Genomic DNA, 12,428 nt, shown 5'->3' on the forward strand with positions numbered 1-12,428 from the left:
ATATCTGTCAGCTGCAACAGTTTTTCTAGAGCAAGTTTGCTGATTGTCACATTAAAATATTCAGAAAATTATTTTAACGAGGACAAATGTTTTCCATTAACTCTTATTTTTGGTCATCTGTAACCTACACTCTACTAAATTATACTGTGAACTGCAACAATCACCAAAAACAACAGAGTAAATCTAGACAATCGAATATCTTTTGACTTTGTGGAAAAAAAACTCAAAAATCTGATGGGAGGGGTTTGACATGTGTTTTGAATTAATGGCTGCTTCGTTTCCCTCACATCAATAGCAATCTGCTTCGAGAGTACAGTAAGAAACCGACAAGAACGGGTCTGGAAAAAAAAAGCTTTATTGAAGTTCGATGCAAACCAGTCGCATTTCATTACAACAGAAAGGTTTACAACATTTTACATTTCCCTTTTTGTACGTTTTTGTATTTTTGTGATATAACAGGTTATTTATGTGTGTATCATAAGACCTAAACCCTCTTATAAGTCAACACTCTGTTGTCTCAAGTATTATAGAAACTCAGGAAAAAATATGATTTATTTATTATATCGCATGTCATGTTTACAACCATTGTTATTAATTGTTATGTATGTGTTGAATGAGTTTCATGAGGTTCCTATCCTTCATACCTCATAAAAGGAATAGTTCAATATTTTGTGAAATATGCATTTATTTATTTTCTTTCCATGAGTTAGATGAGAGGATTGATACCACTTTCAAAAGGTCCTCTAAATCATAGTATTTACCAGATTGAACCTTATTTTTTTATTCGTTATCTGTTATCTTTCGTGTGTCATTTTTTGCAGTCAGATTTGTAACTTGAGACGTAAAAATGGAATTGGATGACATCTATGGTCGGATTGTTTAATAAATAGCCAGTTTACAAGCTATTTGTAAGCTAATGCATTAGAGTGGGCTCAATCTTCTCATCAAACTCAGAGAGAAAGCAAATGAGTGAATTTTCAAAAGGTTTTCACAAACACGTCAACAAGAGTTACAATACATTCTTCATTCATACAGCAACAATAAAAGCAAATCTTGCATACAATGTAAAACAAAGGTTGTCAGAGTAGACATTCAGAGAGCCATGAATTCTGCAAATGTACTTCTTCAAACGCAAACGATCATAAAATGACAGCTTTGCCCAGAAGATGAAAGACATGTCTTCAGAGTACCTGCTCTGAAGTGCTAAAAGAGAAGAACATTTACTTTCATTTTCACACTTTAAGAACCAATAAAGTCCCATCCATCAGAAAAAGGATGTGTCAATGTGTAGAGGATGGGAAGAAGTGCATGGGAATGTAGTTTGAGTTGTCTGGACGGGAGAGATACCACTACATCAGTCTAAATCCGTGGTTAACAGCTCTCTTATTTATTACACCCCATGAGGTTTCCTTTGCTTTAAGTACATTCAACGAGACGACAATAATGGATGTGTTTCTATATTTGAATTCCTGTAATCTGATTATCTAACGTTTTTAATTCTGGTAAAATCTCATAAAATCTCATACAGAGCTTGTTGTCTTTGGGTTTTCTTTAGCTATGATGCACAAGGAGAGAGCCATGAAAAGTAATAATGGGACCCATGTGTTGTATGAAGGCAGTTTTCTCCAACATACCACAATATTCATATTCTGTACAAACACGGGGGCCATTTCACTTCTCAACAATAGTTCAGTTCTGTTTTCTATTTCCTAGATCTTCCTCTTAGTTCATTTCATGTGGCCGTGTCGTAAAAGCCACATCTTGAATTAATTTGTTCATGAAGTTCTCAATTGTCTTTGGCATAATTCCATCAAAATGGATTATTGCATCTCCAGTCACAATGAGTGATATTCCTTTATCTGTCAACAATTCTTCTTTGAACTGGACAAATCACCTCTGAGTCCACGTCTTTGTCCTTTTCTTCCTACTGTCTCTTGGACACAGTAGCAGGTGTCACGGTCCGCTGCTGGGTGTTGATTTGTGCATGGGGGTAAGACAAGCCCGGAGGTCCAGGGGTTCCTGGTGGTCCATGTGGCCCTGTTGGCCCTGGTTTTCCCCTTGCTCCTGGTGGCCCAGTGAGGCCCGGTAGTCCTCCCTGACCCTGGATCCCTGGAGGCCCTGCAGGTCCTGAAGTGCCTTCTGCACCGCGGAGGCCAAAGTCACCTTTCTGGCCCCTCTCACCACGTGGTCCTGGCGGGCCAAGAGACCCTTTAACACCTTTGATTCCCACTGCCCCTCTATTGCCACTGGGTCCTGATTCACCTGGTCCTCCTTTGGGCCCAAGCAAACCCTTCTCTCCAGAGGTTCCACGGCCTCCTATAGGGCCTCGGTCACCCTTGCTCCCAGTCAGTCCAACAGGTCCTTTTGAGCCAGTCTCGCCACGGTTCCCTTTGGACCCTGGTGGTCCAGGAGCACCTGTGGAGAGAAGAACGATGAGGTTAAGTTAAAGAATAAAGTGTACATTTAATATATGACACCATCTACTTTACCTTTTAGTATAGTGAAGTTCTTTATGAGCTGGATATGGTGAACATCCACAAGCTTCATCTCCTCCATCACCATGGACAGGTTCCTGATGTCCACATCCAGTTGGACATTCAACAACATGTTTTGCTGTCTCAGTGTGTCAGCCAAGTGGAGGAGTAACAAGACTGTGTTGTTGAGGTTCTGCTCAAAAGAGAGGAGGATACGGGGATAAATATTTGAAGCAAAATGAGAACAGGGAGAGTAGAAGAACGACGATCGGGGAGGAGACATCTGGTAAACTTAAAACAGACAATCTCATCAACAGTTCAGTTACGTGATATGTCATTGTTGTCAATAATATTATGAAAAACTGTTTAACAAACAATTAAAAGATTTAGCGAGCTAGCTATAGCTAACTTTTCCTTATTTAGTCATGAAAGCTCTAGATTTAGCTTTAGCAGCACATGGCTCATCAGACAAAACACATCTACGGTAGGGTTAATTCTATAAAGGAGGTCTGTTTTGACAAAAAACCTGCTTTTTGACAGTGATATACTATAAAACATTTTAAAATGTAATCTCTGCCTGTGCAAAGCTTCAGCTCTCAACCAGCATGTTTCGTGTATATTCATTGGTAGAACCGTAAGCAAGAAGACAGAAATCTTCTGTGTTCACTACCTGTAGATCTTCAGTGTGTCTGCCCATGCGACCCTGGCAGGACGAGCTCTCGATGTTGATGTACTTGTACATGCTCTGGACGTGGCTGACGGTGGCGTTGATGCTGGAGGAGATTGTATCGATCTCCATGGAGATGGAGTTCAGACGACTATCCAAAGCAGAGAAACGCTCACCTGTCCGGTTCTCATAGTACCTAAAGAGGGACAGTTGAGGATGGTTAAAGTGAGTTGTTTTTTTTCATTATACTTCTTATTTCTGTGTTTGCATGTTGAGTGTTTATATTATATATTGAAGCTGTCACAGTTCAGGGTTTTGTTTGGTTTTTTATTTTGAAGTTCCTTGTCTCCCGTGCCCTCTGTTTCCCTTCACTTCCTGCCCCTGTGATCGTCTCCCCAGTCCTTGATTGAATCCTCATGTGTCTAATCACCTGCACCTTCCCGGTGTATTTAAACCCTGTTTCTCTCCCGCCCTGGTGTCCGTTCCTCCGTGTATACCAGGTTTTCTGTGGTTGTTTTATGTTTGGGGTTACCTGTTTGTGCATAAGCCTATCGATGTCGCCATCCATGGGTTACAGGTTAAGATCAGGGTAAGGGGCATAGGTAGGATTCAGGCATGAAAGGTACTAGTTCTCCTCCAGGGGGTCGATGTAAGTCAATATAATGTCCTCTAATGTGTAGTACATGTGTGATACCTGGAATGGTATTGAAGGTCATGCATGTTCTCCTCGTGTTCATCCATGAAAGACGTCACATTGTCGAGTTGCATCTGCAGGTTCATCACCTGGAAGAAATTCAGACATGTTGTACTCCTTAACCTGTGAGGACCCTCGTTAAAGGTATAACATGTTGCATTTGTCGGTTGCTGTTCGTAAACATACAGCCTTCAGAGTTTGCCACTCAATCCAATTAACAAGCGAGTAAGGGAGAGAGCAACAATGGCCGAGAGAGCTACAGAGTGAAAACCTTTGACGTACCTTAGATTCTCAAAGAAAGGGCGAGTAAAAAAATCATTGAGGCAATTGAAATGACCTGCAGCCTACGACAACTGCAGTTACAACGATTACATCCATCCATCCATCCATCCATTTTCAATACCGCTTATCCTCATTAGGGTCGCGGGGCGCTGGAGCCTATCCCAGCTGACATAGGGCGAAGGCAGGGGACACCCTGGACAGGCCGCCAGTCCATCGAGGGCACATGTAGGGACATACAACCATTCACTCTCACATTCACACCTATGGGCAATTTAGAGATCAATTAACCTGCAGCATGTCTTTGGACTGTGGGAGGAAGCCGGAGAGCCCGGAGAGAACCCACTCTGCCACGGGGAGAACATGCAAACTCCACACAGAAGGACCGCTCGGCCCTCTTGCTGTGAGGCGACAGTGCTAGCCACTACACCACCGTGCAGCCCACAACGATTACATTCAAATGAATTCTTCTTTTTCCTAAAGAAATGTTTTCTTTAAATCAGACTTGTAAAAAATACTTATGGGTGTTCTGTGTGGCAAACACACACACACACACACACACACACACACTTACCTGCTGGGTAAGGTCGTAGTACACCTCAGTGGACATGTCGATTCTCTGGTGCTCTAGTACGATGTTGTTTTGGAGCAAGCGCATCGTTTGTGTGGTGCTGCTGGTGTTGGATTTGATGGAGCTCAGAACTCGGCTGTAGTTCTGCCAGTCGGTGGTCAACTTCTCGAGGACCAGAGTCTCCTCTTCCGCTTTTCTCTGCAGGGCATCTATCCACATTGTACTGGAGAGCAGAGGAAAACACAGAAGATATGTTAGGTTTAGTATTCACTTTCATTTTCTTTGTTCAAACTGTGTCTGCTGTATTTATCTTTTTACTGTACTAACTGTAGAAGCAGCCAAAAGTGTATAAGTAGATCACTTTATTCAAAATAGTTTTAATAAAGCATGCACACGTTCAAAAAGACATCATCACCCATAGTATTTCAAAACGACAACATCATGGATAATTAACTCCACTGTTAACAATCAATAGAGGGGTTTAATCAGCATTAAGTTTGTCAGCTGTGCCTTTTTCAATTAATATATAATAATTTGCTTGTCAGAAATTTGCAGTTTTGGCTTCAACCTTGGCATCGTGATTGCTGACAGCCACGTATTTTATGTTCCCACTTGGCCAGTTCACTAAATGATCTTTAACATGTGTACATGTAGCTAACAAGACCTGATAATAATCTAGCATGGGGTTGGGCCGAAAGGGCCTGAAGGGCCCGAAAGAGTCCTGGGTGCTAATGGCATCCGCCATAATATAATTGTTACACATTCATTTTGAATGTCTCCATGCCAGCTGAATTTAATCTATTTGTGACATGTAACTGTATTTGGGGCTTAAATTTATGGAAAAAATGCTATCTAAAACTGCAAATATTACTCCATATTACCTGCAAAAAGCTTCCAATAAAGCAGAATAACTAATGTGTCACGTAGTGGATATCTGTTTTTCCAGTATAAATACATGTTTTCATTCACCTGAGTGCCACTGTCGTGTTAACCTGCTGTGCCGTAGCTTTGATGTCGTACTGATCCTCCGTCAGCGTCTTCATTTTCTCTTCTGTTTCCTCGATCACGTCCTTCCAGCCTTCGACCCGATCCAAGTATCTTTCCAGCGATTGGTTTAGAAGTTTGATTGACATGAGGTGGTTTTGCGTGTCGCGTGTCAGCCGGCTGCTGGTGGTCTTGAGGGTGGCCTGGGTCTGGGAGGCCTGGTCCAGGATCTAGAGGGGGACAGGATTCAAAGAGGCAGAGTGTGAGTGTCAGAAATGAATGAAGTCAAAGGCTGTACAAGGTTTTAAAAAGCTCAAAGCTGAGGATCTGTTTTATGGCTTTACAAAATGAAGTATGTTTGTGTTTTGGACTCTTGGTTGAACAAAACAAGCTGGTTTTGTGATTCACCACACAGTACCTGCTCCTGTCCCAGAATCATTTTCTGGATGTCTTCAAACTCCCTCTTCAGCCTGCTGATCTCTTCGCTGTACAGAGTCACATCCAGACAGCCTGAACAGTTCGAGGTGGAGCTCAGATCTGAGAGATTGAGTGGAAGGTACGAGACAGTGAGGCAGAATTCATACAAGTTCTAGATATCTGTATGCGCAAAGCTTCAAGGGAACCATGTGTGTGTAAGAAAGAAAAAGATATATAAAGCTACATTTAATCATCCGTAAGGGCTTCACGAACGACCATAAAACACCTGGTACATGGCCAGTATATGTGGGTATATGTAGTTGAAAAACAAGTCACACCACAAGGCCTATTAGGGGCTGTTCAGTGTGTATCACTAAATGTAATTGATACATATATATATATATATATATATATATATATATATATATATATTTATACATATATGTACATATACAAATAAATATACATATACAAGGGTTTTTAGTTATTACTCTAAGAAACCTTGAATACTCTTTGTTTTCCATGTGCATAAGTCTCTTTTTATAGCTTTTGTTTCCCCATAAATTCGGGTATACGAGGCCATCCAGACTCCATATAACAAATGACCACTTGCAGGTGATTTCAGCTACTTTACCCTGTATTCCTTGTTGAATCCTGGTGATCTTTGTGTGGTAGACGGACTCCTCTTCAGACAGGTTGCCAACCTTCCTGAACACTGGAGACATGGAGAAGTTGATAAAAGGAAAAAAGTTCAAGGGTTGCAAAATGACATATTCTTTTTCCTGAGAGCTGGCTTTACGTCTCAGTGAAGGAACACTGCTTTGTTCCCGTGAAAGTCGGGATGGTTGTAAACGCAGAAGAGTAGATACAGAAATGATCATCGTCATTAGTACTTCAGTGTTAACAGGACATCGGAAGTATTTAAAAGGAGTAAAAACAGGAAGTTGAAATTGAAGCCCATGGCAACAAAACATGTAAAGTTTTCATTAGCTAACAAATGGCACCAAAACACTGATGAATGATAGTTTAGCCAGCTGGTCAGGTCCTGCTCTCCCAACATATTTCCCAAGAGAGCAAAAACAAGTGAGTGAGTGTGAGTTTGAGAAGTGTGCAAGAGAGTGTTTGAATATTGTGTGTTTGCAGACCTTTTCAGCATCTTAAGCCCTGACCTGACTCGGGGGATGTATGTCCGTTCTATTGGGTGTTTGCTTCCAGATGCACATCACCATGACCTGCTCTATTAGCTGCTGTAACAGTGATGCTAAAAAGGGATCATACATTTTGCTCAATTCTGCGCAGCAATACATAAGCAATATCCATATGTGTGTAAATCAACAACTAGAGATTTCTTCCTATTCATTTCCATCCGTATTTGATCTTTTTTATGTTTGGATGTGGCACCATGACAAAAAACAATCCTCCTTTTTTTTTTTTTCGAGGAGCAAAGAGCTAAAAAGAAATGTGTACAACATTTTTTTTTAAGTGTTTTTTATAAAACAACCGTCCAGCAGGGAACAGAAAATCAAAGGTTATTATTTTCTGTTTTTCCATGTGCACATGCACAGTTGGGAATTGCAGCCAAGTGAAATATCTTTTCTGTTTATACTTATGTGTCCAGGGCTTTGGTGTTGTACAGCTGTGCGAGAAGTTGACACAAACAAAAACAAGATTCTGTCTCGCGGTGCGATCACACCAGTCGCGGTGACACATTGTACCAGGGGCGTAAAGCGGGGGGCCAATGGCCCCTTCCCCTCTTCCTAACACCCTCCATCCAGTGCCCTTGCTCGGAACACAGCCATCTTCGAACTCGCCCTTCATTTGGGACACATCTGGGTACAACCAATGTTTGTACATGTTCATTTGTCTTTGCTAATGTTGACTTTGTAACAAAAATACATCATCTTATGATGTTTATTGTAAATGACCTTGCTACCATACAAAAGTGTGTATCAGTTAAACTCTTCTAAAATCACTATGCATTCATTTCAATATTATTATTATAACTCATGGTAAATGCTGGGTAGACCTATAAAATAAATGTATCCTTTATAGATAACTCTTTCTGATAAATCACATTAATTACAACATTTATTACAAAGAGGACTGGACTTAACTGTACTGCCATTTGTTGACTGTCCTTCAATAAGAATATATACAATACAATATATTGTAAAATATCAAAAAAATACAAAAACATACCCTTGGTTGCATTAATAAAAAACTGGATTCACAAAAATCCGGATTAGTTTACTGGCAAATGACTTGCATAACTAAAACGTCCATCACGCAAGAATTTAAATAACAGTGCAAAAGTGAAAAAGTGCAACACAGATAACCGTGATATATTGGCAGACCATTGGCACGTAATGTGTTAAAATGATGTGCTGGCACAATGGAAACAATGCAAATAGAGCACACAAATTCTCAGTTTCCATGGCAATTTATCAAAGTCTGTGAAGGTAGGGGTGGATGGATGGATGGGTTAAACTTGAGACTTTCACCTAGGAGACCTATGTTTTTTTTAATGTGAAACCAAAAATCAACATTGACCTTTTTGAAATGACATAGGCTATGTAAATTTTGTACCTGATAAACATATTTATTTTAAGCCAAACAAACATAGGCCTAATTATTTTAACCAAACCATGATCTTTTATTTTCTAAATCTAACCACGTAGTTTTGTTGCCTGAACCAAAATTGTTTCAGTGTTGGCGGCACACCACCAATGGTGTGCCATTAAATGAAACATATTGTATAAGGTCTCCCCCCCCAACAGTACGTCCACATGTTTCTAGCACAAGTGAATTATGTATCACACTTACATCAATTACATCATTCTCACCAAGCCCCATTCTCTCTCTGCCCCATGAGACATGGGTAAGGTAGTAAAAGATGAAGATTTACGACTTTCAAACCCAATAAAATGTTAAGTTAACGTGAAAAGCATCTGTTGGTGCAGAGCAGCTGTCAGGTAAAACATGGCACATGAGGCTCAGCACCACATTCATTTGATATATGGGAGTTACTGTGTCGTATTAAGACACTCGCATACAGAGAGAAGTATGATTTTCTTCCCATGTCAAGCCACTACTTGCCCTTATTAACGCAAGGTTTTAAGCATTAATCAGTAAGATAACCTAATTAATGTGTAAAACTACTTGACTTAACTTGGAGATGTGTGTCTGTGCGAGTGTCATATAATATATGTATATACACACCAAGCGTCGCCAGCACTGCCACAGTAATGATGAGGAATGCAACAAATCCATAGAGGACTTTGACAGCCAGCTGGAGAGAGTGGCTCTGCTGGCACCTCATACAGCCACCTCTGCTTCGACCTGGAGGGACATTAAACGAATATACACATAAATAAAAACAAAACAGACTATACGCCTACATTTGATCTATACTTAAGTATCAGAAGTGCTCATTATGATGGCCCCTTTTGAGTTATGCAGGCTAGTGTACATGTATTCTGATTTGTAGAGCTACAAGTAATGATTATTTTCATCATTAATTAATCTGCCAGTTTTTGTTTTGAATGACCAAATCAATGCTTTGGTCTATATAATGTCTATACTAAAGCCCTCCTTGCAATACAACATGTACTTGTTTTGTACATGTTACCAGCTAAACTGTAGTTTACTATCATAGTAGACTAAGAATATGCCTTTTTTCCCCCTTACATTTTTGTTTTTACTATTATTATTATTTATTTTTATTGTTACAGATTAATTTGTAATCATGTATGGTGGAATATTCTATCATATGATCGTATGTGTTTGCGTTTGTGTGTGTTTGTGTGTGTGTTTGCGTGCCTGCGAGCCTGCGTGCGTGTGTGTGTGTGTGTGTGTGTGTTTGCGTGTTTGCGTGCCTGCGTGCGTGCGTGCGTGCCTGCGTGCGTGTGTGTGTGTGTGTGTGTGTGCGCGAGTGCGCGTGTGTGTGTGTGGCCTTCACCTCTAAATGAAGGCATGTCCTCCTCTCCAGTGAAATCCTCCTCTAGAAAAACACAAGAAGAAAAAATTCAAACATGGCCGGGCTCAACACTAACTTTTCTGATTATTCTCAGATTAAACAAACAAGTCGAACTCTGAAACATCCAGGCAGGAAGATATTATGGTCGATGGCACCACTCTGAACTCTGTACAAGAATTCACGTACCTCTGCAGCACAATAGTAGGAGATGGCCGAATAGAAACTGAGATACAAAAGAGGATGTCAAAGGCTAGCATGTCCTTTGGTCGGCTTCGCGAAAGACTCTGGAACAACTATCATGTGTCCGCAAGAGTAAAAGGGAAAAACTACAGAGCGATCATAATTTCCACCCTGCTGTACGGGACTGAGACATGGACAGTGTACAGGAGCCAAGAGAAGAAGCTACACGCTTTTATGATGAGACATTTGCGGTCAATTTTGAAAATCAAATGGCAGGACAAGGTGACTAACACGGAGATTCTCAAGAGGACCGGACTCCCTTCTATGGAAGACCTCCTCATCAGAAAGAATCTCCGCTGGACAGGACACCTTCTGAGAATGCCTGCCGAAGCAGATTCTCTTCTCGCAGCTACCATCTGGCAAGAGACATCGTGGCCACCCTCGGCTCCACTATAAAGACACGATCAAGAGAAACCTTAAGAAAAGGGAAATTGACACCAACTCGTGGACACCTCTGGTGCTTCAGAGAGGTGCATGGAGAGTGGCTGTAAAGTAGTACATCAATTGAAAACAGTCTTTGTCGCTTCGTGACCGGCAGCAAGGAGAGAGAGAGAAACAAACAAGATGCAACATTTCAAGTTGTAAGCATTAAACACAATTCTGGATGGATTTTACCTTTCAGTCCTAATACAAAGTTAAGCCAATCACTTCCTGGTGTACTTAATGGACAGATATAAAAGGGGTGTACATGTTTTCATCACACACTCTTCAAGAAAGGAAATAAATGTCCCAAAATGTCAAAAAACAATCAATGAGAATCATACAAGATCAAGTAAGGGCAGTACAAATCCAAAAACATCCAAATTGACCATCTTCATCATGTGTAATAAACTGGTTGACATGTATGTTTCTTAGACAATAGAAAACTCTGATCATTACCTTTGAAAAGCTGGTTCTCGTATCCGCCATAGTTGTCTGCCAAAACGGAAAGAAAGACAGAAAAAAGGTATTTAATGGACTGAAACCAAATCTGTTGGCGCCACCAACATGTTTTATTGCTCTTGTCATAAATCATACAAACTGCTGCCTCACAATCCCCCGCAGCCTCCTCCGGAGTTCTCTATTGTACTTCACTGCTTTCTTAGCACAATAAAAAGGAAGGTTTTTGTTCTGCTCAAATGTTTTCTCTGAGCTGAGCAGCTCACTCCGAAGAAAACTGCCCCACGGTGGTACAAAGTATGCGAACGGTTGTTGGTTTGGTGTGCTTATTTTGGTGGGAGTATTGCGTGCCTGAGGAAGTTGTCATCACAAACTCTTTACTGGAAAAGAATGAAATAAGGTGCATGACGTCCACAGAATTAATTAAAGGACCTAATAAACCGCACAAGGCCTCGAAAAAAAATACATTCACCATCATGTTTGAATAAGTGTATGGATAGCAAAGAAGTTACAACATGTCATTAACTGTACACCACCCCAACTCGTAGCCGACCCCACACCTGAGGCACTTCACGTTTAGGAAGCACTCAGTTGCAGGGGAGGCTGTTTCTGAATGAAAAGAGCTGGGAAACACATTCATATACACTCAGGTTGCTGAGTAGCTGGAGAAAAGCAGTTGGACTCTGCTATTGGGCCGTGTTGATAATGCCAAGGGAGCTGCCCTTCAAGCAAACTGCCAGACAGCGAAAATATTGCTGCATAATGTAATATACATGCACACACTGTACTACCGCAGACTTACTTCAGTACTGCACTTGAAAATGAGGACAGCGAAATTACTTTGCAAAGACGTTTATGATTGTGGAAATGTGGAAAGTGTGTGGACTGAGTCTAGACGTGATGTCATTTAAAAGAATATGCCACCAAAAACGTAGATTGTGAGTCCTACACCTGAACGGTTTAGGGTGGCCCTGAAGGGGCGCAAATATCTGAGCTACAACGGCTAATTCTTAATGAATTCAAAGAGAGAACATCATTGCATAGCATTATGGGATAGGTGGTGACACAAAAGGCATGGGATTTGAGAATGATCATGTTTTGCATAAATTTAAGTTATTGTTAAAAAATGAAACCTAAATAAAGAAAACACATGACATAATCTGCAAAAACAATGACGGTAAAGTGTTGATAGTGAACGTACACTTGGCCTGCAAACCCCACAATGAGGAGAATGTTTATCAGCTGAG

The 12,428-nt window shown here is 40.8% G+C and overlaps 1 protein-coding gene across 1 annotated transcript; it reads right to left on the reverse strand.

The window, feature by feature from the left end:
* Nucleotides 1-1,924: 1,924 nt before the first annotated feature.
* Nucleotides 1,925-11,317, reverse strand: scara3 (scavenger receptor class A, member 3). Its single transcript, XM_034528186.1, has 11 exons — nt 11,182-11,317; nt 10,045-10,086; nt 9,306-9,425; nt 6,721-6,801; nt 6,088-6,206; nt 5,655-5,899; nt 4,689-4,908; nt 3,836-3,924; nt 3,145-3,337; nt 2,490-2,667; nt 1,925-2,415 (listed from the first exon to the last, which is right to left on the reverse strand). The coding sequence occupies exons 1-11, from the start codon at nt 11,315-11,317 to the stop codon at nt 1,925-1,927; spliced, it is 1,914 nt and encodes a 637-aa protein (XP_034384077.1).
* Between the last annotated feature and the right edge of the window lie 1,111 nt (nt 11,318-12,428).

The sequence above is a fragment of the Cyclopterus lumpus genome, chromosome 24, assembly GCF_009769545.1.
Source record: "Cyclopterus lumpus isolate fCycLum1 chromosome 24, fCycLum1.pri, whole genome shotgun sequence".
Taxonomy (NCBI): Eukaryota; Metazoa; Chordata; class Actinopteri; order Perciformes; family Cyclopteridae; genus Cyclopterus; species Cyclopterus lumpus.